General features: G+C 36.4%; 1 protein-coding gene across 2 annotated transcripts; it reads left to right on the top strand.

Moving 5' to 3' along the window:
• Nucleotides 1–553: 553 nt before the first annotated feature.
• Nucleotides 554–25,820, top strand: LOC106618200 (cartilage oligomeric matrix protein). 2 transcript variants are annotated; one of them, XM_036374853.2, is made up of 16 exons: nucleotides 554–934; nucleotides 7,211–7,485; nucleotides 7,726–7,792; nucleotides 8,574–8,889; nucleotides 8,991–9,123; nucleotides 9,250–9,381; nucleotides 12,018–12,209; nucleotides 12,502–12,619; nucleotides 21,152–21,273; nucleotides 23,185–23,391; nucleotides 23,457–23,572; nucleotides 23,626–24,401; nucleotides 24,460–24,557; nucleotides 24,618–25,221; nucleotides 25,282–25,415; nucleotides 25,478–25,820. In XM_036374853.2, the coding sequence occupies exons 2-16, from the start codon at nucleotides 7,407–7,409 to the stop codon at nucleotides 25,546–25,548; spliced, it is 3,165 nt and encodes a 1,054-aa protein (XP_036230746.2). In that variant the 5' UTR covers nucleotides 554–934; nucleotides 7,211–7,406; the 3' UTR covers nucleotides 25,549–25,820. The 2 variants fall into 2 exon arrangements, with proteins under 2 accessions (XP_036230746.2, XP_069964073.1); XM_070107972.1 differs by lacking the exons at nucleotides 23,185–23,391; nucleotides 23,457–23,572; nucleotides 23,626–24,401; ... (2 more) ...; nucleotides 25,282–25,415; nucleotides 25,478–25,820 and adding an exon at nucleotides 21,841–22,149 and having other exon boundaries at nucleotides 566–934.
• The last annotated feature ends 304 nt before the right edge of the window (nucleotides 25,821–26,124 follow it).

Here is a 26,124-nt window from a genome sequence, read left to right as displayed (position 1 = left end):
TAAAAATATTTTTTGGAATAATAATTTTCCGTTTTACTAAAAAATTTAAATCAAATTCCGAAGCTTTACTAATCACTCAAATTTGTTTCACTTTTCTACGTGTTGTGCCCCACTGTATCATCAAAGAAGTGTGTAAGTGTGTATGAGCTTATTGAAATTGGTGCAACTACTTATTTGCTTGTTCGTCGGTGCGCTTCGAACAAGTTCGATAGCTAAAAAGCGCTCGCGTGCTACAAACAACTGGACGACTATGCGAGTGGCTGTAGACAAATGTAGTGGCGCGCGTTACTTGAATTTTCCATTGACAGCCAACAACAGCTGTCCCAAGCATGAGACCATGTTGACTCGACTCTAGCTGTTGCATTTGCTGTCGCTAACGGCGACTAACAACGTGCAAGTTGCTGCTGTTACACTCTACCCAAACATTTGACTTGCGGAAAAACTTGTCTGCCTACGCGCGTGCGCATATGCGCCAACCAGCCGTGCCGCTACACTTTGCTCGCACAACACGCCACACGAATTTGGTAGATGTCGTTTATGCGCCACCGCCACGGCCGTAAGCGCGGCCAGTTCGTCGATCACTCGCTTGGCGGCTACCTGGCGCGCTTGTCAATCGCCATAAAAAGTCGCCGCTAGCACTTTTGTCAACTGGTGGCAGCAACAGCAACGGCAATAGCAGGAGCTGCGTTTGTTGTAGCAGCAGCCGTGCGCGCAACATTTGTTGTTGACGTTTGACAGCAACAACAGTTGCATACACGCGCCCAATACGGTGCTCCCACCGATCGCGCTAATCATTTCTACGCCGTACGACACGAGCGTTGGATCACGCGGTGAGTGAGCGCAGAGAATTTAGTGGTGTGCCTTCGAAGTTCTTTTGAACGCGTTCGGCGAAGTGGTTGAGGCGCGCATTGTGTGGCTCGGTGGTTGCTTGTATGTAAGTGGGCGGTGGAAAGCGCCTTTGTGGTGATTTTATGGATTACTTTTTGTTTGTGTGTACGTGTTGTGAAGTAATCGCTGAGAAAATATGCAGAAAGAGTCTAGCAATGCTCGAGTGTCCTGTCGTTACTTGGAGTGTCGATTTATTGAAAAAGTGGTTATATCGAAAAAAAAACAACTAAATAATGTATCAAAAGCGGAGTTTAAAACATTTGTATTCGAAAAATATTGTCTAACGGAACCTCATCCTTTTCTGATGTGATCATGCTGCAATTTCTTATTTTCTATAACGAAAAAGTGCATTTTCTCTTTAAGCCGTCATCTTAATCCTTCATTATTATTGATTGCCAAAGTTAAATAACGGAAACTTATTTCATTTCTATAACTTAATTTACGGGGACTCTACTCTGTTTCTTTCTGTGTCGCGCTCTTGATGTAGGTGTTTGCATGCCACCTTCACAAATTCCGCTTTATGACATTAATACGGTTTAAAATATTGCATTGTGGCATTAAAAGTAAAACTGTCAACGATTTGCGGCTGTGAGCGGGGCGCAGAAAGTGATGTCATGAGCTAGTAATGCAAGTGAAGAATGAGGCATGAAAAACGGTGTCAAAGCGCAACAGGCGAGAGATGAATCATAAGTAAAGCGGGAGAATGAACGCAGTGCTGATTCTCACTTCGAGTTCCTAGAAATGGAATGTTAATTAAACCACATCAATAAATTTTCCGGTCACTTAATATACTTAAGAACTGAAGCTAAACAATTCACATAAAACCGAGGCTTATTTTAAAAATTTCAGTATCGAGATCGAATTAGTAGCTGCTGTATGACTACTCACGTCGGCCGAAGCTCAGTTTCTAGCTTATTTCTGGATTCCATGGTGTCCGATCCTCATTATCGCAGCTTTTAGAAGGTTGATAATAAATGTGCTCAGCTCATTAGACTTTCTAAGTGTTATGCGATTTGTCTATTTCGCTTTCGGTAATCAATCCGAGCCTAGCTCCTGTGCGATCGGTGTTGCTGCTGGGCTGGGCTGGCAGAGGTGTAGGAGTTTCCTGTTTGCTGATGATACGTTCATGCCGTCTTTTCTGGATCATCAGAGCCTCGTTCGCCTCGTACCGCGTGAAGGCTAGGTTGACGTTTTGGAGGGTTAGGTTGAGTGTTATGAATTTCGCCAGTCATAGTCCATTTGGAGACTTTATTTCGAAATTCGGCTTAAAATGATTTCTTTGTCAAAGCTTTCTTTGAGAACTTTGTTCTGATGGAAGTCCTTCCGAAAATGGCGATCGAACGTCCAGTACGATTGAAAGTTCCATACAATTAATGGCAAGTCGGTGATTTGCCGATTTCTTAATTATCTGGATACATATTATCTTTCTAAAGAAAGCTGGAGTATTGAAGGAGTAAATGTATACCAATAAACCGCAAAAGTCTGCTAGTCTAGGGATAAGACGTGGAGAAAGTGTTAGCTTCTTTTATGTTCATCGAGTCCTCCAGAAAAATTTGGATCTCCCAGTAAAAATTTTATCATAACGAGTTTCAATGCATCTGCTTAATAAAACGGGTCTAAGAACATGTAGTTGGATGAAGGGCTCAAATTCTTTAAAACTCTTCAAATAAGTTATAGTTTTCAGTTCTGCTGCGGTTTTTGAAATTAATATATTAATAATCTTAAATTTTAGATCGTTCAGATCGGATCGCAAAAAAACTTTTCTTCGAAAAAACTCTTCCTTTTCTACAATTATCAATCTCAATATTCCACTCAGCAGCGGTGACGCTACCGTCACGTACATTGACCTACCGAACCATTTGATCTTAAAGGCGTATTTAATTATCTGTTAGGATTAGGTCAATCTATGGGCATTGTGACAGTATGTAGAGTGGATGCCACCATTTTTTGAGAACTTTTTGGATACTCCAGTTGTCTTGACATCAAGATATACACCCAAAATTGCAGAAAAAGGCTGCTGAACTCTTTTAATAGATATACAACTGATTCTTAAATCTAAATACCGCACTTATTTTTGGTAGGATTCCAGGACAAATTTTCAAATACCAATTATCGCTTTTATATGCCGATTCTAGTACTTAACTTGACTTAATTCAGTCTGACGGAGCGCATAAATTATTCAGAGTCTTAGTAGCGCAACAAATACACAAATCACATTACATAAAATGCAACAAAAATGTGCGCAATTGTAACAACAGTTAGTCAGCCTTGCGGCCAACAATCGATTGCAGCGGCAAAACGCTGTAAGCGGCTTATCAAACCGTCACAAAGTGAGTTCAGTAGCTCACAGCAGGCCGAATGACAGCTACGATGCATTGTTGTTGCTGCTGCTGGCGCGAAGAATGCTGATCCGACAGTCGCACAGATTATACATATGAGATATGAAGATCGTCGCTTTGCGATCAAGACAAACTGACAGACGCACTGATCGTTAGATAGCCGAATACGCACAGACGAATACATATACGCTTAAGTAGGTATAAGTACGAGTCAATGTTGACAAAGAAGTTGGGTGAAAAAGTGACACTTCAACTGTCATTGATCGGTTGTATTGATTACGCGCTACTTTCTTGCAAGCAGCCACTAGTGATCTTTTCGGCAGTCGGTGGTTGGCCGATTAAAAGTGCTGAAGTTGCAAAGCGTGTATTGTAGGGCAATAAAAGCAGCTTGGAAATTCCTTTCTACTCAATTTAGTTTTCAGACTTTTTTCACACGTCATTTCAAGTGTGTGGGTTGTGAAGAATTCATTTAAGCTGCTATTTCCTGCGTTGCTTGAAGAAATTGACAAACAATTAATAAGAAAGTGAAAACTGGTAGCGTTTGTTGGTGTATGACACAATCGCTACTTTGTGGTTTGAGGTTATGATATAGCTTCTCATACATATATATATATATAATTAGTCAGTTATCAGCACATTTAAGCATATTTGAGTAAGCTAATTTCTTACCACGCCGCTTAGCGACTTATGAAACTTTGGAAGCATCGAAATGGCTGGACACTTTTTCAAAAGCTCAAATGAGTTCAGCTTGATTGGCTTTTGACCATAAATGTAGATGTAGATTCTTACTGACTGTGCTAGTAGTCTTCAGCAAGCAACAAGCTCTAAGAAATGCTTTATTTGGCGGCTTGACTGGTTTGGCAATTTACTTAACGGGATTACATCAAATTAAGTTGAGCTCACAGCTCGAGAGGGGGAAAGAAAAATAGCTAAGTAATTCTATTGATTCTTTTTAACAAAGTACAATATAAGAGTTAAAGAGCCAGAAACTTTATAGGGAGAAACCTTCCTTTTCTTTTTATTATGCACAAAATTGGTCTGGACGGTTCTTACTAAGCGCTCACATATTATATTACTAGCTGAGAGAGTGAGAACAGAGCATATCGCGAGCTTACGAAAGAGAGACACATATTGAATATTTTTGTAAATCACGTTTAGAAATTCCTGTTATCTTAGCTGAGTTTAGAAGATTATCAGCTGGAGCGAATGAATAATTTTTTATCTATAACGGATTAGGAGTCGTTTCCCTGTTTTGAATTTCCTATTAATGTAAGTCAGCTTCAGGGGCCTTATTGTACTTTATTTATGACTTTTCTCTCGTCAATTAATAACAGTAAGTGCTTGACTTATGGGGAAAACAAGCTGTGTCGCATATCCGTTAAGGATCCTTCCTTCCAGTTTTTATTTGTTATTGATACTCTGATCAATGGCTTTCGTCCAGCTATGTTCTCTCCTCTCTATATGGCTCTCAACATCTCTCGCTCTCTATCTCCCTTTCTCTGACAGGCACACATATACGAGCCATCGGAATATGCAATGACGCCTGCAATATGCATATATAATATAATAATTTTTATTAAATTCTATGATTTTACAACTTTTCTCCAGCACCACCAAATTTTGACCTTTTCATAAAAAGTATTATAATTTTATTTATCGCTTCTTCAATACATTTATTTATTCTATTTGGTTGTCACATTTGCTTTTGCGTCTACTATCTTCCAACTGTGTTGACAAGTCGTGCGCAACTCAATTATGGCAACGGCAACATTTGTTGACTGAATTTGGTTGCATTTGCCGGTTTGTCTCTTCACCACATTCCACACGATGTCTTTACTGCTCATTGGATGTGGTGTAACGAGTAACACGCTGCCACCCAAACGCACCGCCTCCCTGCCGACTTCCCGCCCTCACGACGCAGAGACGCACGATTTTTGTGGTTGACGCTTGTGTGTTTTTATGTTTGTTGTTTGTGTTGTGCGAGGTTTTTTATCAACTCAGCTGTCAACGCAGAAATGATAATAGATTTGTGTGTTTTACCAGCAAATTGGCTACTGTATAATTACGAGCGATGGCATTGGCATAAAACTGCGTGATTTGTGGACATTTTCGAAAAAAATTTGTGAATATTGTAAAGATATAAATTCGATATATATTTATAAAGCTTGAGGTTAAAAAAATTGGAACTCGTTGTTGAAAAAATTGTAAATTGTTTTAAAATATTAAATAAAATCTAAAATATTTTTTTTATCAAAACTAGACGATTTTTTACTAAATAGTAACAATAAAAAACTTTTCGAAGCAGTGTACTTAAAAAATTAATTAGAAGTAGCCTTTCAATACGAAAAAGTTGTTAAAAAATAACCGAAAAAATGTTTTCCATAAAATTATATGTTTATGTATTTTTGTTTTTTATTTGACTGAAGAGAAATATTTTTCTGAGGAAGAAATATAGGTATCAAAAATTTACTATATTATTTTTTTTTAGAATAAACTCCGTTTTTGTTTTCACTTATATTTATTATATTAATTTTTTTATTTTAAATTCAAAAAAGAGTTATGTACCTTTATTATAGAGAAAATGCTTTTTATATAATTTTGTTTTAATTTTGCTCCTTAAAATAAATATTTTTCAAAATAGATTAAGAATTTGGAAATTTGTATCTAAACACCTCTTTAACCTCTCTTCTAAAATAAAAATGAAACTTTGAGTATTACCAAATAAATCAAATACGTAATGACACAAAAAAATTTTGTTTGAATTTTTTTAATAAGTTTTTACTTTATATTGGAAACTTATTAAATTTACGCCTCAAAATATATTTTCAGCAAATAAATAAAGAACTTGAAATATTTTAAGAAAACATGGAAAACAATCAAAAATGAATTTTTCTAACTAAATTTTTTCAAACTTTTTCAAATTCCAAGAAAACATCAAAAAAGATTTTTTTGAAAATTTTTTTTGTGTACTAAAAATATATAAAAATATTTAATCCCAGAAAGAGTTAGATTTCGCGAATTCGAATTTTTCCCGAATAAAAAACAAAAAAATATATATTTGGAGAAAATTATTATTTAAGACATTTTAATATTTTTTCTTAAAAATATTTTATTCAAAAAAAAATTAAATTTCGCAAATTCAAAAAATTAGTTTTTTGTTTACTAAAAAAATTATAAAAATATTTTCATTTGATATGATCGAAAATACAATTTAAGAATTTTATTATTTAAGACAATTTTATATTTTTTCCTAAAAAATAATTTACCGAAGAAACAAAAATTTCGCAAATTCCTGTTTTTCCCAAAAAAAAAAAGAATAAAATGAAATTTTTAAAAACTGATGGTTTGCTTACCGGAAAAACATACAAATATTTTCAGTGATTAAAAATTTATTTTAAGAATTTTATTATTTAAAACACTTTAATATTTTTTTCCTAAAAGAATTTAAACCAAGATAAATGTGTTTGAAATAAAATTTTGTTTGCTGAAAAGATATTAAAATATTGTCGGTTTTTATATGGTTGATATTCAAACAAAAATTTAAAATATGTTATTAGTTTTTATTTTTTTAATATATTTTTTTTCATATGCAAAAATTGGATGGAGTATTATTTCCTTAGAAAAAACTAAGTATTTTTCTTGCAAAGACAGAAAAAAGTAATTATTTCTCCATAGAATAGAATGCGAATTATTAATTTATATTTTGTATGTTTTCAACTAATTATGACAAAAAACTTATACTACAAAATACTTTTAAACTTTTTAATTTCTTTTTATTATATTTTGTTTTAATGCTTAAATTTTCAACCCATACTTGTAGGCAATGTTTCTACCAAAAAAATAAAAATAAAAATATATTTGTAAATAAATTTTTTCGTAAATTTATACAAAACTTGTTGGCACAATAACTCGTATTTACTTTGTTTTTGCAGTTCGTAACGCCCATTTCATTTGATTGCTGTTTATTTTGTAAATTTTTGCAGCTGACGAATATTCGATAAGACGCCGACGACAAATAACAGAGATAAGTACATATTCGCTTACATATGCAAACACTTTAGAATTACAACAGCAACAACATCAAATCAGATAACATTTTTTAAGTTTTGTAAACCGCTTAAAAGCGCGAAAACAACAACAAATTGCAGACCACCGCGTTGCTTTTCTCGAAGCTGAGCAATGAATTGGCGACTTTTATTTATTTTTGTCGCCACAACACTGTGGATTGGCGATGTATCAACACTGTCACTGGATCCAGGTGAGTACCAACGCTGAATGAGTAATATTTCTTGTTAATATTTATCAATCAATATTTGCGCTTGCTACTTCCCTTGATTACCAAATATTTGATATTTGGCATATTTTTGGCGAAAATTGCATAAATATTTACGCATGCTGATAAAAAATACTTAAATATATATACACATATATTATATTTGATATTAAATTTTGCACCATTCATCATTTTTGAATCAATAATTTTTAATTTATTGCACAGTGGCGTCCGCCGAATTGGAACAACATATCAAAAAGGGGGATTGTGTGATTTCCATGCGACACATACGGTAAGTTTTGAAGGTTATTTCAGAGAAATATCTTCGAAATAAGTCAGAAATAGATACTAGATTTTAGAAGTTTATAAATCGTGGTAAATATTCTTTACATACCTGATCCTGATGGTTATAAATCTCTCTCACACACTCACTCACATTTCCTCTCTATCGCTCTCTACCTATAGCTTTATTTCACTGATTTTATATCTATCTCTTCCTATCTACAAAATTTTTCTCGTCCACTCATTCAACTTATCTCTCGATCCTTCTATGTCTATACCTATGTTTCACTTATTCTACTGCTATTTCTCTCTACCTCAAATTTTGTATTTCTCTAGACACATATTATATTTTTCCCTCCATAACAGCACAATTGACAATGTAGACTTCAGTCTCTTCTCTCTTTTCTGCTCTCTGCCACTATCCTTCTTACTCTCTTATTCCCTCGCTCTCTCCTACCCGTACCCTTACCCTTAAATAATTTAATTTCGCCTTGTTTCGTCTCTAAGCTTAACAAATGAGCACAATTGGTCTAATAATATCGTAAATGCGGGAGTCTGTGGTCTTGCACCCTTGCGACTCCCTATTTCTACCAATCTATTAAAGTAATTATTTTTCTACTGAAAATTATAAAAGAAGTTGTATGGAATCAGATTATTGCCTTATAGTTTTTAGACGTAGAGTTTCTAGGAGATGAGGTCAGACCGTAATCTCGTAAAATAAGCAAGTTCGTCGTCTTTTTATCATAATATAACAATTATTTATCTCGCGCTCACTCTCTCTTATTCTACAGTCCCCGTCGCAAACTACATATCTCCATCGAAGCACTTTTCATGATTGACTTCCCGACGCTCAAGCATAAGTTCTCATTTTTCCTGGATCGACGCGAGCAGCGTGTAACACTAGACATTAGTGCCAGCGGTGTTACCGAATCGCTACAATTTGTCATACCGAATATCAACGAGACGAGCACGATACGTTCGATGGCGTTGCACTTTCACAAAAATCGCATTGCGCTTCTCGTCGATTGCAAAGAAAGCGACGCACACGAACTCGATATGAACCTATCGAAGTTGTACATACAGATGGATGATCCGGTAATAAAATTGGTAAGTCCAATTTAACTGGGTAATAAAATGTGTTAAAGAGAGCGGTAGGTGTCATAAATGCGCAATTGGTAATAATTGTTAATTTTCTTACTCTTCCGCAGTTCCGTGAGCGCAAATATCCTTTACACTTTTATGGCAATTTGGAGCATGCGCTGCAGCGCGCCAACTGTCAGAAAGGTCTTAATCGGCGTGGTAATAGGCGCATGCTGAAGACGAAAGCCACCACAGAGCGTGGTAAGTAATCTTTTAGTCTGGTTTGTTGCTTTAAATGGCTGAAAGTGGCGTAATACATTTTTTTTTTATTAATATTTCCTATTTTTTGTTGCTCTTCTGCATTTGTTATTCGTTTTTTCATTGCAGAGAAGAATAAAAAGCGCGACGTGCGCAACTTTTACAACTCGGACAGCAGTTATGAGCGTTTCACGCAACGTCAATTACCGTTAGATTTCGAACAACGCGGCGATATACCGATGATGCATGGCGATTGTGAAGGTAAAATATGGAAATTTTCACAGTTTTATCTTCAAAAATGCTTTTATTTTAATTTTCCCTTTTTCTTCGATGCTTGTTTTGATTAGTTAAAGTTATTACCCCTTAAAGATTGTCATAGTTGTGCGGTCTTTAGTGTCATTTGTGTAAATCTTTATTTAATTACTGGTTTATTTCTAGTTTGTTTTGTTGTTATTATGGTTCACTTCCTGTATTTTCGCTTTCTACCTCTCCATCAATTTGTCTCAACTCATTTGCATATCTGCGGTGCAGCTCGCATTCTTCTTTGAAACTGTCAATTCATTTAATAGACAAAGCCCACACTCGCTTTTGGCGTACAGTGTGAGAAAAAAGGCGAAGAAAGCAAGTATAACAATAACTCGGTACAAACTGAATGATGTGGGAATGGTTTCTACATTTTTATACCAATTATGTGACCTAGTTTCTAAGCAAAAAAAAACTGCTCTAAGGAATATTTGTAGCGTGTAACAAAAGCTTTTCAATACTGATTTTTATATGATCCGATAAACTCTTTTTCGAAATTAAACTGCAAAAAGCTCCAGAGAAGAGAAATAGTCCAGTTTTATAAAGCTTTTTTAAGTTGTTTTGTTTTACATTTAAAAAAAATCACAACCAATTTCAAAGTGATCTTCTCAAAAGCTCCAAGACACATATGTGTATACTGAGCTTAATAGAGCTTTCTCAAGTTCGCGTTCGTTTTATTATTTGATTGACGATTTGACGAATCAAATAACTCGAGATAAATTGAGTTTCAAATAGTGATTAACTTTCAATATCAGCGTACTAAAAGCTAACTGAAATGTCCATACTAGGCATTTTCATGTTGTACAATTCAATAGACCGTTACTAGACCACTCTGAAAGAGAGCTTACAAAAAGCTTTAAGAAACTTATTTACCATATGTACTGAGGTTAATAAAACTTTTTTAAGTTATTTATTGCGCGATAAAATTAAGAGGTAAATATATGAGTTTTGAGAGTATTAACTCCGTATAAATTTAAGTTTAGCCCGCAAAAAGCTTTCAGGAGTATATTAACCGAGCTTAGGAAAGCTTTTTACATTTTCTGCTGTGTGACTCATTACATATATAATATTAAAAAGTTTACCTCCGTAAAGCCCAAATGGGTATACGTACTGAACGTAGGAAAGCTTTTTCAAGTTATTCCTTGAACAATTACATAAATCAGTATTCGACCAATTTCAAATTCACTCACAAAATACCAGAGCTCAAATCTGTTGATGCAGCTAAGAATTGTCAGTCACTTCTTTCGGCTTTTATTCCAGATGCTCGGGTTTGGTTTAAATTCCAATGAACTGAATCAGTCTCTAATGACTAGCGCTGGTAGCTTACTTAACCAGGAAAGCTACTGTTAAGCTCACAGGTTTGATCTGAAATTAATCAGCTTATAGTATAGTTTTATATTTAAAAAAATCTATTTTGCCTAACAACCACATATCAAAGAGCCTTCACTGCGGCTGCTTTTGGTTTCGCCCATGACGGCCTCCCACAGTTCGGAGCAACAGGGCAACGTATTTAGCTATGTACTACAATCAAGCACTGTGACATGCGCGCTTGGGTGTAGTCGGCAGTGTCAATCGACATTAGCGACGACATGATAACCTCCATGGATTATCGAAATGTGCGAACTGGCAATTGCAGTGTATAAAATGGATTGCAAAGCAGAGTAAGCGCTGTGCTTTTCTTTATTATGCCACACTGCTGTATTATTATTGTTGAATGTTGTTGTTATTTTGCTGCCGCTGCTACTATTATACCTTGTGTGCCAGCGCACAAACCAAACTCACTTAGCCCACATGCAGCTGCGCATGCGCAGCAACACACAGCAGTGCAAACCCACCGACCAGTATTCGTACAGTAATGAACGCCTTAAATGACGGCAAAAACATTGACGGCAATGCAAAAGTGTAATTTTTTGCACTTTTTTTTTTGCAAAGCGCACATTTCCCCCTTAACGGTTATAGTGCCTCGATTGCGAGCTTAGTTTGCAGTCATTCTTTTATTTTTGTTCTTGTGCTACTAATACTGTGTGTGCAGCGATGCTCTGACTTAATTTAGCTGCGCTTTAGCAGCACATCAACTCTTATTACACATACGGTCATTGAAATGAGGATACATGCTCTAAATTACGCTAGAACTCAAAAACTGCCTGATCCACCGATCTTAAGAAGTCGATAACTTCTTTTAAGGTGTGACTAAAGTCCCGAGTAGGTTGAAGAACTTTATTTTAAATATTCTCAAGTTTCGCAAATTAAAGCGATAAGAAAAAGTACGAGGTCAGGTCACAGTTGACTGTTGAAAGTATAAAAAAAATGTCGAGACGCTTAAATATACCGCCCGGTTATCAACCCCCCCGTCGGAAACATCTTCTAAAGTCCTTAAAATCCATAGAACTTAAAATACACACAACCTTACACATTCAGGCATTTCTCTAATCTATGAAAGAAAATGGTAACTATTACAATGACCGTGTGTGTATATATGTTTAAACCATATGTTTTTCATACGTTCCACCACACATTATTCTTATAAGCACTGCTGTTGTTCCCATTTACTTGACTTTTTTTGTTTGTTTCACTTTTTATTCTTTGCTTCTTAGACGCCCTCGCAAAATCCATCAGCGACTTAATGGCTTTGGTAAAACTGCTGCGCGAAGATATCGCCCACCAACGCGAAGAGATCGCCTACTTACGCAAACTGCTAGAGAATTGTGCCGGCTGCAAGGAGCCCACGGCCAGCAATAGTCTACGCATCGAGCCGACTTGTCGCACATCGAATCCATGTTATCCTGGTGAGTAGCCGATAGAGTCAAATGCCAAATTTAATTTTGCTGATTGCAATGCCTGCAAATCGCTACATTAGCTTTGGTCAAACCACAAAGCCAACTACGCACGGCTGTTTGTTTGATGGCGTAAACAAATACTTAGAGCTGTTTGCAGCACGTACATTAACGCTCGGCTCGACCGTTTTTATCGCACTTAGTCGCTTTATTGTCACGCGGTTTTCTCCTTTATTGTTCCTTCGCGCTTTATTTATTGTTATTATATCTTTTGTTTGCTTTCTTCTTCTCTGCTCTGCTGCAGGTGTTGACTGCTTTGAGACAATGGCGGGTCTGAGGTGCGGCCGCTGTCCGGCCGGCATGATTGGTGACGGCAAGATCTGTAAGCCAGGCGTTACGTGCGCGGAGCGTCCCTGTTATGTGTAAGTGTCACCAGTGTGCTCGCATTTTTACGAGCTTCTTTTATTGCACCATTTCTATTACTACTACATACATACAATAGTTAAATTTTGCTTGAATTTTCGTTTTACGACGCAAACGCAAATATTTTGATGTGCGCATGCGCAATTCATTCGCACCTTTTCGTGGCAATTTCAAATGCGCTCAATTAGTGATAGGTTTTTATATACTAAATAAGATTCTGCGTTGTGAATAATTCTGTATTCTCGCACTTCCGCCATAGTTTTTGATGCCAGTGCGCTTCTGGATGAAATCTCAATCTATTTAGCTCAATAGCTTTGTTCATATTGAGTCTTAGACCCGCAACTTCGAATAAGGCAGCGAAATATGGCAGATATAACAAAGCTAAAATAGAAATATGGGTAAGGAAAAACCGCCAGTTGGGATGATACCAAAATCTAGCTCATCTACAACCGATCGTTCAGATAAAAAATAATGAGACTTTAAAGACTTGATTTTTTTAGCTTTAATTTTTAGAATTTTAATAAGAAAGTTAGCAGCAAAAATAATGAATATCGGACTACTATAACATAAATTTCCTATGCAACCGATTGTTCAGTTATTAAATAATCTAATATAACTTCTATAGTTAAGCTGTTAAGAACTTGAAACTTTGTTATATTATTCTGTAGCTCAATAAGATAAGCCACAACAAAAACTATCGAAATGCGGTAAAGTAAGCATATAGCTGTCATACAACCGATTCCACACATCTGAGATTTTTTTGTTTTAACTACCATAACCTCACTTAAATACCGTCAATTGGTGAGTAAAATTCTTTAGCCCTGCCATTTACATACCAACGGATTATCCCAGTTCAGGTGCTAGCCGAAACCAGTTTAAATTGTCTGCACAACTTTATGAGCACACACCTTTTTATCGCCAACTTGCATATGAATCACGCGGCAGCGCAACGGCGTAGAGCCTTGAGTCCACTTTTTGATGCGATTACAAAAGCAGATGCGAGTAAATACATAAGTGTATGCACGAATGCAATGTATGCATTTTATGCGAGATCGTAGCTACCAGCTTAATGCATCCCTAATAAAAAGAATCGATAAGCCGCGAGAGTGTTGATTGTTGAACGACGCTGTAAGCAGGTTGTAAATTGCTGTGAAATTAATTTACTTGCCGGTGGAAGGTGTTTTTGATGTCCGCAGGCCCAGAGACAACAAGCGGTCAGCAGAGCAACAACAACAATAACAACAAAGCTGGGAAAATATAGCGTTTTTATCAGTTTTGCGCCTGCGTATTTCATTGCAATGAATTGAGCAATCAATGAGCGTGGTGGGGGGGTATGAAGGGAAGAGAGGGCGTCATGCAGGTAGTGTAGATGTGACAGTGTTAACACATTTTTGCATATTGTATGCACTTGCCACATAAGTTGCAACAGTTTATTAGTGCCGCACTAAGTTGGTGAGATAAGATGGTTAATGCTGTTGTTGTTTTTATTGTTTTTGGTTTCTTTTTTTATGGTTTTCCGCTACCACGCGCCTCATTTAATTGATTTAGTGCGGCAATCGAGGCTGTGCGACGCCCAAAAGCTTTTAATATATTTCACTCCATTGTTGTTGTTGTCTTTTTTTTTTGCTTAACTTATTTAAAATACAAAAGAAATTATCAGCGGCTCGTTGGCGTTGTTGACTGGCGTCCGGTCACATATCACCGTTAATGCTTATTGACATTTACGATGCTGTTGGGCCAATAGTGCAACGCAGGCAACGATAACAACAACAACCACAATAACAAGTGCATTAAAGCGGTGCATTTGTCTGTGATCGCTAACAATTTGTTGGTGGCCAAGATTTTATGCAAATCAATTGAGGTTGGGTTAACGAAACGAAATGCTTGCGGCACAAGCGTTAATAGCACATACTTGCGGTCGTAGTGGTTCTCTTAAACGCAAGCGCACACTCACACAAATGCCAGCGCGGCAAGCACACCTGCACACAGCTACAAGCTGTTAATAACACACGCTTTTATTGGAGCTCAACAACTCAACGCTTACTTGTTTTTGTTGTTGTTGTTGCTTTGTGATATCAATTGGTTGCATCTTCATTAAGTATCAACAGTATGTGTCGACTGCAGCCAACTGATAACACGCAACTTGAAATTTATGTACACAAAAACACATATATAAGCCTCGGTGCGCTTAGGCTGGGCACACAGTAAAGCAGGAAAAAAAAAATTTATAAAAATAAGAAAAAGCATTAACTTCGTTTGCAACGAAGCTAGAATAACCTTCACAAATAAATAATTTCCATACAAGCACATTATTTCATTCGTTCGGTTTGTATGTCAGCTATATGATATTGTGATCCGATCTGGTGAATTTCTGCAGATATTATAGCGCTGTCTTGGGCAATTTAGTGTTCTTGGTATACAAATTACTTACCTCTTCAACAATTCACTTAGCAAGCCAGGTCCACATACATTTTATGTATCTTTCTGCCTTACTCTTCCCTCTTTCATCACCACCACTGAATCACTCTGTTTGCGTTTCGCTCCACTATGCTTATAGCCTTAGCCTTTAGCGCGAACTACCAGCTCGCTAAATGCTCTCTAACCACAAACCAACTATCCGCACTTGTTGCGGTATCTTCTACTACTCTGCCGCTGGCTTTCCACCGCCATGGCGTTAGGGCCGCCAACTTATCATACATCGCCCCAAATTATATGCAACTACTTTGAATTGATGAAATTTTTTATAGCGCCACGCCTTCAATTGTGGTTTCACATTACCGCATGCTGCAGACTTCACCAAAAAAAAAAAAAAAAAATAAAAGAAAGCCCGTAACAATAACAAAAAGTGAAGCGCTGAAGCAGTTATGCCACACTTAAAGTACCACTGACTGACTGTCTGCTTGCCAGAGTGCCTATGAATTTGTTGACTTTTATTGCGTACATCGTAATTTATGCGTAAATACGGTACGGGCGACTGCAAGCAGCCAATACAGTTACTTAGTACCGTAGTAACCGTGTGTGGCTTATAAATCTTGCAACTAACTGTACAACATATACGCCCTCTAATTTTCATGCCACAGCATCGTAAAATTAGAAAAGTAAACCAGCTGATTTGCGCTTAGCTTGCGGTCTACGGAAAACGTCACGGCACTTTACTGCAACAAAGAAGTGGCGTCTGTGGTACTAGAGAGTATAATTGTGAAGTGACATCTCTACTACTGCGAATTCTACTATGTCAATGCAAATAGTAGCCACTTATTGATTTCTAGGTTAAAGTGATCAGTGGCTTAGAGATATGCAGTTAATTATAAATACCGATATTTTGTCAGCAAGGGTCATAATTATCCTTCCCAAATCTATAAAGTCGTTACGGAGTTGTCGGTATTACGAAGCAAATCATTGTTTTTCTCCACTTCCTATAACGGGTAGTGCGTTTTCTATTACTACCAGCCGGTATTTCATTAAAAATTAAAAAATTTCAACCATTTAAATTCATTGATGTGGATCCACAATCTGGATTTGGAGGAGTTTGGAAATATATAGGTATATGCGTAGCGCTTTTCCTTTGATCGCCTTCAATCCTTCATGTTACGAAGTAGATTCTGCGATTCAAAGATATTCATTCAAAAAGTTGCGAATAACAGCTTCGCAGAATAGAAACTCATATAATATTCTCAAACTATTAGAATGTGCTTGTCCGAAGACGCTTGCGTGAATTTCGACAGAACGATGAGCTCTCAGCAAGTACCTAAGTACTCCAGAAGTCCCGATATCTGCAATTTTACAAACTTCCGCAGCTCCAATGACCTCTTCCTGTTGACTTAGTTAGTCCCAAATCAACTTTGAGCTCGATATCAGCCATAGCAAAGATGTGATAACTGCTTAGTTCTTTATTTTTTTATCAGAAATAATGCCATCTGTGGCAAACTTCTAATATTTACAAAAGGTAAAAGTTCATCGTAATAAACTTTATAGAACATTTTTTCATAAAGGTTCGAATCTGCAGTATAAAATGCTTGGAAATCCATAGATCTTAATAAAAGTTGCGAATTAATATTTTGTTCGAAGACTGGTCTCATCGGTCTATATTAGAAGGTAGTTGTTTTCTTCTAAAATTGGCCTACACTTGAGAAATTACACATTATTTCGAAATGTCGGTGATCTTCAGACCTTCTATCGAAGCATACTGACAGTATGAGTTAGCTCAATACGGACTGTAGTTCAAACAGTAGTTCGACTTGTTGCTTCGAATCTAGAATATTTTTTACTTAAAGATTCTTATGCCCAACATAGCACTTTTTTAGGCCCTTTTTGACCCGCTTCGTAATTTTCCTACAATGTAATATACCAACAAAGCGAAACAAAATCAACCCCATCTAATTGATCTTACAGCATTAAGTGCAATACACATTTTTTTCTGTGATTTAATTTCTTCAGTTTGCCACTTATACGCCGTCACCTCTGCAGTGTGCTCTCAAGTCGACCCATGACTGCAAATGGTCCTCCTAAGTGGCCAAATGTGTTAAGTGGCTGAAAGACACTGCGTTGTCGCTGTTCCTCTCTTGTGTCCGTCCGCATGCTGACCACGTCATAGAGCTGTCCACATACTACACACCTTCCTACTTAACCAAGTGTGTTTGCCTATTTGTTTGGCTCGTGGTACATATCGCATGCACAATCCACTCCGACTTGGGCGCAACCAACCGTGCATACATATCGGTGCATCTCGGTGCAATTACCTCCATCATTTCGTCATTTGTTTGGTTGTTCGTTTAGTTGTACATTTATCGCTTGCGGTGTTTGTGGCATGCGTAGGTGTTTATACTTTGGGTCGATGTCTCAAGCTTCCAAAATACCGTAGCGGTCACTAATGCTAAGTTGCGTAGTGTGTAAAATTCGTATTTGTCGGCTGCTTGCGTTTATTTAGCATTTACGAAGCTTGAATAGTTTTGCCAAACAGTAAACAAGGCTGCAATAAGCTGATGTACTGAAACTGATCGTTAAATGATGTGCTCGTCAGAAAAAAGACAACAATGGTTAATATTTTTTCGTGCTAATAGCAATATAGGGTGCAGAAAATTAATTTATGTGGAGACTAACTAGGAACAACTTCAACTGTTTTTGTTTTCCTTAAACAAACTTGAAAATTTTGTGAAAAAAAACCGATGAAGATAACCAGATAAACAACAAGATAAAGTTCAGAGTATATTCCTCGCAACCTCCTTTCACTTTAGCTCTGGTATAGTGGTAGTTAACTACTTATTTCTCTCTCTCTCTTTCTCTTGCTCGCAACATCGCAATATTTGTCTTATATCGAAGATAAAACCTAACCATTCACTCCCTTTTCCATTTACGTGCTTATATATATAAGTACGTTTGTATGTTACCTGCTGTGTATGCTACCAGCGCATTGCAGGCATTTCATATGCGCCGCCAAATTGTGTAGGTGAACTTGTTTACCAACAGATCATATTGTGATATGCATCAGTGAAAACACGCGACATCAACGACTGGCGCTTGATGCATGTAAAAGCGCTTTTTACCATATAAACTCAACACAAGCATTATTGTAAACATATGTATGTGGATATGTATTTACATAGGTATATGCAACCAACAACACGATTAATTACTCAATTTAAACCAGCACATTTTTACAGCCATTTAGACTATATAAGCTGGCGTAAAAATTGTTAAGAGTTTTATAGGAATTTTAGCCCAGACCTATACTAGCGCTGATTGGAAGTTATGATTTTTATACTAACGGTGGTTAGTGATGTTGTAGTGTGGCTGATTTTACATATAATTTACCTCAGAGGATTTAATACTCAGCTAACTCATTTGTACTGTTGCTCAAAAAGATCAGAGCATTGCTTAATTAGAAGCTACTTTATAAAAAATAGACTTTTGAGTAAAGATTTTAAAAACAAAACTTTTCAATAGTCCAATCTAATCGAATTTTTGTATAAAGTATTGCTATGTTAGCCTTTTTCAAAACAGAAAGCGGCTTAGAATTCAATAGAAATGCGCTTATTTTGTACGCTTCGCAAGCACATTTCGAATCAATCAGCTTCATTTAAAGATATTTCTAAATTTTTTTCAAGCTTAACAGTTTAAACTAAGGCAATTTTTATATTCTCTGCGTATATGTACATAAGTGTCTTTCCAATTACTTTGCCGGCTGATCGTAATTTATTTGGACTGCGCGCACAGTTTCCCACGTTGCTTCACATGTTTCTATCTTCTTTTTTGGGTTATTGTTTGCGGCGAATCAAAAGCGCTTAGTGTTAACGCCTTCAACCCACGCGCTATTTTGATATATGCATATGCATTCGGTTATTTTCATATAATAATAATCACTTTTTCTATAGTCTTTCCTTATTTTATTTCGCTATTGTATAAAATCCTTTGTTTAGCTTATGCTGTAGTATATCTCTTCCCAGCTTTGTATCTTTTCGCTACGCCTGAGGCTTTTTGGTTACACACAGCCCACTTGCATTTTTAATAAACACGATTTACACATTGCCATTAATGAAATTCCAATTATCTGCGCTAAGCTGAAGAATGCAATAATTTTCGCACAGATGTGTAAGACACTGCGGTAATTTTTACGGGATTTTTTAGCAAAAAAGTTGTATACCAAATTTATGCCAAATGTTAATACCAAATTTATACCAAATTTGGTGTATACCAAAAAATTTTGCAAACGAGTGTCAAAAACAAAAAAAGAACGTATTTCAGACAAATTTTGAAAAAAATTATGTTAAAAAATATATACCAGTTGGAAACCACTTTTTTTTTTATCAGACATGTGTTTTCTATAATTTATACCATCTCTAAAAACTGCCTATGAATTATATACAGAAAAATTAACATCATACACGCAAGAAATTTTGAAACAAGTTTATACCAAATTCCTGTGGAGTTTTGTAGTATAGAGTATAGCAAATTTATGCAAAAACTTTATATCAGACTTTCAACTAATAATTTAAGCCACAAAAATCTGATATAACACCATCAAACAGTTTTTGGAAAATTTATTATAAAGTGTATAAAATGGCATACTTTTGGTACATGCTATAGTTTTATAGTTTGAGTTTGATAATAAATTATTCAGCTGACATGAGACAAAATTTACAAGTGGCATACATTTTTCCTCTAAGAACTTGTAATAAATTTCCAAAAAAAAAAAAAGTTGGTGTAAAATCTGGTATAAAAACGTGTGAAAGGCTGTCATAAATTTTACACATTTAGCTGCTGTACATTTTTGGTATAATGTTGAAAATTTATATCAGCCTCTCGTCAATTTTTATACCAAATTTTTATTTATTTTTAAAAATTCATTACTAAATTATTAAAAAATTTAATCTATAGCGTGTACCAAATTTATACCAAAAATGTATACCAGATTTTCAACAAGATTTCCAATGACAAATTTATGCCACTTATAAATTTTGAATTATGTCAGATGAATACAGCGAGTAGCATTTTTATACCAAAAATTTATACCAGATTTCCAACAAGATTTCCGACGAAAAATGTATGCCACTTGTAAATTCTGAGTTGTTTCTATAACACATCGCATTCTTAATAGCAAAATAGTTCAAAACGAATTTTATATATATTTTCTTTAAGACTTTTAAATGAATAAAAAGGCCTTTTGAAACTGAAACAGCTTTTATATGGTATAGCTGAATTATAATAGAAAAGTACGAAGATGTGGCAACTCTATAATAAGCAACATGTTGTGAAAGTATTTAAAAGAAGTTTTGGTAATATTAAAGTTCTTTTAAAGCCGAATTTTAGTATGCAAGCTCGAAAAGGTGGCACCTCCATGGTAAAAAACTGTTTGAAGAGAAGATTTTAACAAGTTAATACGCTTAAAAAGGTTGTTTTAAAAGACTTAGTGACAAAAGATGCTATTTTCTAAATGAAATCCCATCGAGATGGCAACATCGAACACAAAACTGCGAGATTTTTTCCACAATATTTATGAGTTCATCTAAGCCGTCTAACTTATACTCGTATACGTAATGCTCAACGCTTCTTCCTACCGCTGCCACCGCTAGTACTCACCCGCACACATTGTGCCTATTTTACGAAAGTTAATTTCCTTTTCTTCTAATTCTTCGTGGCCTTTGCCGCATCCACCCAGTATTCACACGTGTGTGAAATATGCGAAGTTCATGTGAAAATCACCTTTCAGCTTATTGTGTCTGTCATAAGCGCTGGCGTGCAGCTAACGCGCGGCTGCCAAGATCATTTATAATGCCAGCCAATATACCTATTGTGTAGTTGTTGTTATTGTTGTGCTGTCAAACGTGCTAACACACGGCAAATGTATGCATACAGATATATACAATATATACATATATACATAAGTGAAGAGGTGTATGTGTGTGGTTATGGTCGCAGCTAGCAAGTGGTCTGTGTTGCCACTTGTTATTATTGTTTTTGTGTTGCGCTACACAATTTTTATTTACATTTTGCTTTGTTTATTGTTTGTTGTTATTGTTGTTGTACTGTTGCAGAGGCGTTCAGTGTCACGATACATTGAATGGTGCGCAGTGTGATGCCTGTCCCATTGGCTATGAAGGTGATGGACGTACTTGCAGCAAGCATAATCCCTGTGTGGATGGACCATGTCCCTCGGGTGAGTACCAAAAATGTTTTGTTGTTGTATGTTTTTTTTTGTTTTTTTCTTCTTCTTCACTACATACAAATATGATTTGGAGAAACTGTTGTTGTTTTGTTTTTGATTATTGTTGTTATTTTTATTGTTGTTGTTCTTCTTGTTTTTGTTGTTGTACATTCCTTCAACGTTCCTCAGACCGTCTGTCAATTAATGATTTATGATATTGGCGAATTCCTTTAAAAATGTAATAATTTGAGTTGACGGCGTGCGAGCCGATCGCTTGACACCCGAGGCGCGATCTTTTTTGCTCATAAAACGGGTGTTAATTGATTTTTTATTTTCACGAAATTAGCAGTTGCTCAGTATTTTATGAGTTTAACCAGCGCTATAGACTCATATGCGAACATATATGGTATATACATACATACATACATGCATACATATTCATACATATGTACATACTTGTATAATATTATATATATAGCTCGCAGCACAGTCCCTTTCGTTTATTTCGCTCACAATTTCCAACTTTATGCACTAATTTATGTTTTTTTCTCTTCTTCTATTTTTGTTGTTGTCACGCAGGTAACTTTATAGTGCCCGTCCAAAGCGTTCAACAATATCAGCGCGAAACGAAATATATGCGAAAGTATTCAACAAAGCACGCATAATTTGCGTGGCAATTACTAAAAAGCCAATAATATTGGAAATGTGGCAAACAAGCGGTTGTTGTAGACAGGCAGCTGTACGTGCAACCAATTAAAACAGAAAATGGAAATTATATGTTTTATTAGTATCGATAATTTTTAACATTTAATGTTGCTAAAAACTGTATTTATAATTGTAAATAAATTGAAGTTTAATAAAAAATTTATAAAGATTTTTTTCCCGAAATAGTAACGCATTTTTTTTAAGAAGTCGAGGTAATTAGTTTCCATTTCAATAATTTCCATAGGTTCCACAATTTCTGCATATTTCCATTTTCTGTCTTGTTTTGTTGTACTAAACAGCGATAATATCGATAAATTTCATTGCCCATTTTATATTTCCTATATACAATTATTTCACAATGTTTCGCGTACCTAGTCTCGAAACTAGAAATCTTAAAATACAAAAACTCGTTTTTGAAAAAACGATTGTATTGCAGCTATATGTTATAGTCAGCCGATCTACATAAATTTTGTTATTCATTTTATGTTTCTGATATAAAAAGATTTTACAAAGTTTCGTGTTTCACACTTCCTAATTGGATTAGTTATAATGCTAAAACTCATTTTCGAAGTAACTCTGGTATGAACGCTATATGCTATAGTCAACCAATACTTATGAGTTTCGCTGTAAATATTTTGTCTCTGATATGCAATTGTTGCACAAAATTTCGTATTCCTAGCTTCGATATTGAAGTAGTTAAAGCGTTAAAACCTGTTTTCGAACAATCATGTGTACTGGAACTATAAACAATAGTCGTTCAATACGCATAATTTTCACCACACAATTTTTATATATAGAGCGTAATTCTGGCAAAAAATTTCGTGAGCGTATCTCTTAAATTATACGAGTTATATAGCAAAGTTTTATAACTGAGCAATCGGTTATATGGAAAATATTTATATCCTGTAGTCAACCCATGTAGGTGGGTTCCACGGACTATCATGTGTGTGTATCCATCGAAAACAAGGCTTGAAAAATTAAATTTTAGACCATACATATATTCCAGTCCTCCTTAATAACTGCTTTTTAGCCTCGAAAAAGCTTCCAAACCTTCAACCTTTAATAAGATACGGTCAGAACCGGGCTGCATAACTGGAACAAGAAACTTTGGTCGGAAAAAGTTTTACTAATGTAAAAACTTATATGTCCTCGCTCGAACGCAATTAGTATGTTGAAATTTAAAATTCGTCTATCATATTTCCAAATTTTTTTTTGTAGGCGTCGAATGCGTTGAAATGGACTTCCCGCCATACTTTCGTTGTATAACCTGCTCACCTGGTACACATATGAATGGCACAAAATGCCGTGACATCAACGAATGCGAGATTTATCATCCTTGCGATCCGAAGACGGAATGTATAAATCTAAACCCCGGTTTTCGCTGTGAACCTTGCCCACTTGGCTACGATGGAATGCATAGCAGAGGTAAAAGATTTCAACGAAGCAACTACAAGAGAAATATTTTAAGATCTGTATCACATATACTACAGGTTTTTATCTGGAATATATTGCACCCGATTTTCGCAAACAAACTTGCAATGACATCGATGAGTGTGCAAAGGGTTTGGACCGCTGTCACGCGCACTCAGTCTGCGTAAATACGATCGTAAGTTGGTTAAGTCTTTAGATGACGAACCACTAAAATATTTGTATTAACAGGGCTCGTATCAATGCAAGTGCATGGATGGTTATTTCGCAAACGGCACTCATCTTTGCTTACCTACATCTGACATGTGCCCTGATGGCACTATTTGCGATCACAATGCCAATTGTCAGCTAATGGATAACTTCAAGTATACCTGCAAATGCAATGTCGGTTGGGCTGGCAATGGTTTCGTCTGCGGGCGTGATCGTGATCTCGACGGTTGGGCCGATTTCGATTTGGACTGCGGTGATGTACGTTGTAGACGTGACAACTGTCCAGATTTACCGAACTCGGGACAGGAAGACGCAGATAATGATGGCATTGGTGATGGTTGTGACGATGATGCGGATGGTGATGGCGAGAAGAATGATAAGGATAACTGCCCTTATGATTATAATGACAATCAGTCGGATTCGGATCACGATGGCGTGGGCGATGCGTGCGACAATTGTCCATTCGTGCCGAATCGCAAGCAACTGGACTCGGATCACGATGGTATGGGTAATGATTGTGATGACGATATGGATAACGATAATATAGCGAATATGTACGATAACTGTGTGACAATACCAAATCCGAATCAGTCCGATGTGGACAATGACGGTATAGGCGATGCTTGTGACAACTGCCCGACCATACCGAATCCGTCGCAGGAGGACCGTGACAGCGATCTGGTCGGTGATGCGTGCGACTCGGATATCGATGGTGACGATGATGGTGTGCAAGACAGCGAAGATAATTGTAACTCTATCAGTAATTCTGATCAGTTGGACACCGATGGTGATGGCAAGTAAGTATGATAGTGGGAATAATGCTTGCAGAACTTGTTTTTTTACTTGAGTTTACAGGGGTGACGCATGCGATGACGACATGGATGGTGATGGCATACCAAATCATCGCGACAACTGTCCCTTAGTACGAAACCCTGATCAGACGGACTTAAATCGTAAGTATCATTATACCGAAGCTTTCTACAAAATATTGCTAATATTATTTTTTGTCACAGACAACGGCAAGGGTGACATCTGCGAATACGATGAGGACGAGGATGGTTCGCCTAACTTCATTGACAACTGCCCGAACAATTCTATGATTTACTCAACGGACTTCCGCGCAATCCGTTCGGTTATACTCGATCCGGAAGGTGATGCACAACGTGACCCTAATTGGGAAGTTCACGCCAATGGTTCCGAAATCGTACAAACACTGAATAGTGATCCCGGCTTGGTGGTGGGAGAAGACGCTTTTGGTGGTGTCGACTTTGAGGGCACATTCTATGTTAATGATGACACAGACGACGATTATGTAGGCTTCATATTTAGTTATCAAAGTAATCGCAAGTTCTATGTGGTTATGTGGAAGAAGGCCGCACAGACATATTGGGAATCAACACCATTCCGTGCTTCTTCAGAACCGGGCGTACAGATTAAGTTGGTCGATAGCATAACAGGACCTGGCTCAATGTTGCGTAACAGTCTATGGCACTCAGGCGATACGCCGGATCAAGTTAAGTTGTTGTGGAAGGATCCAGCGAATGTGGGTTGGAAGGAGAAAACGTCATATCGTTGGTCGTTATTGCATAGACCGGCTATCGGCCTGATACGCTTAAGGTAGAAAATGTGAATGTTTTACGAAACAAAAATCTTTAATATTTTACCTCTCTATATCAGAATGTATGAAGGCGAAAATTTGATCTTAGACTCTCATAATATCTACGACTCCACATTGAAAGGTGGACGCCTCGGCGTTTTCTGTTTCTCGCAGGAGATGATCATTTGGTCGGACCTAATTTACAAATGCAACAGTGCGTAACCGATTTTTTGTTTCCACTTATAGAATATAGTAATAAATAATATATCTTTTCAGCGCATGTTCCCGCCCTCATCTACAACGAGTTGCCACATCAACTCAAACAAAAGGTGGATGTGGATAGATAGGCAGTAACCACTGCCATACTGCTTGCTACCCTGATTGGGTGAGCTTGGTTTCACTGGAGTTGCTTGCTTTAGTAATTAATTTTTTTGTTGAAGGTATTATCGGTGTTGCAGCTCCGAGCTTACTTTAATACATATTATTTGCATAAAAACACGATACTACCATAACCGAGATTTAAAATGTTATAATATGTGCTATGTTCTTATAATAAGTGAAACTCATAACTAAATAAATTATTTAATAAAAGGTTTTATAAACTACTCACTAAACTCTATTTAAAATTGTTTCTTTTGGTCAGTATTTCGTCATATAAGGTATAGAATTTATATGTGGTCTCAGATACCGACCGAAAATATGAGATTGTTTAGTCCTAAGCTAAACAACATCTCGTAAAAATTTAGTTTTATAAATCTAGAATAGTTTCGGTTCACAAGAGACGGCTCGAGCACAATGAGGGGCACTTTAAGGTCCAGACCTCTGAATACAGACATCGTAAAGAAGACATATTTTCTTTACCGAATTTCATAAACATTTTGAATTCAGACCCACTGTCAGCAGTATTTAGAGAATCGATCATG

Source organism: Bactrocera oleae, chromosome 4 (assembly GCF_042242935.1).
Source record: "Bactrocera oleae isolate idBacOlea1 chromosome 4, idBacOlea1, whole genome shotgun sequence".
NCBI classification, from domain to species: domain Eukaryota; kingdom Metazoa; phylum Arthropoda; class Insecta; order Diptera; family Tephritidae; genus Bactrocera; species Bactrocera oleae.
The sequence above is the reverse complement of the archived record's forward strand: the minus strand, read 5'-3'. Positions and strand labels throughout refer to the sequence as shown.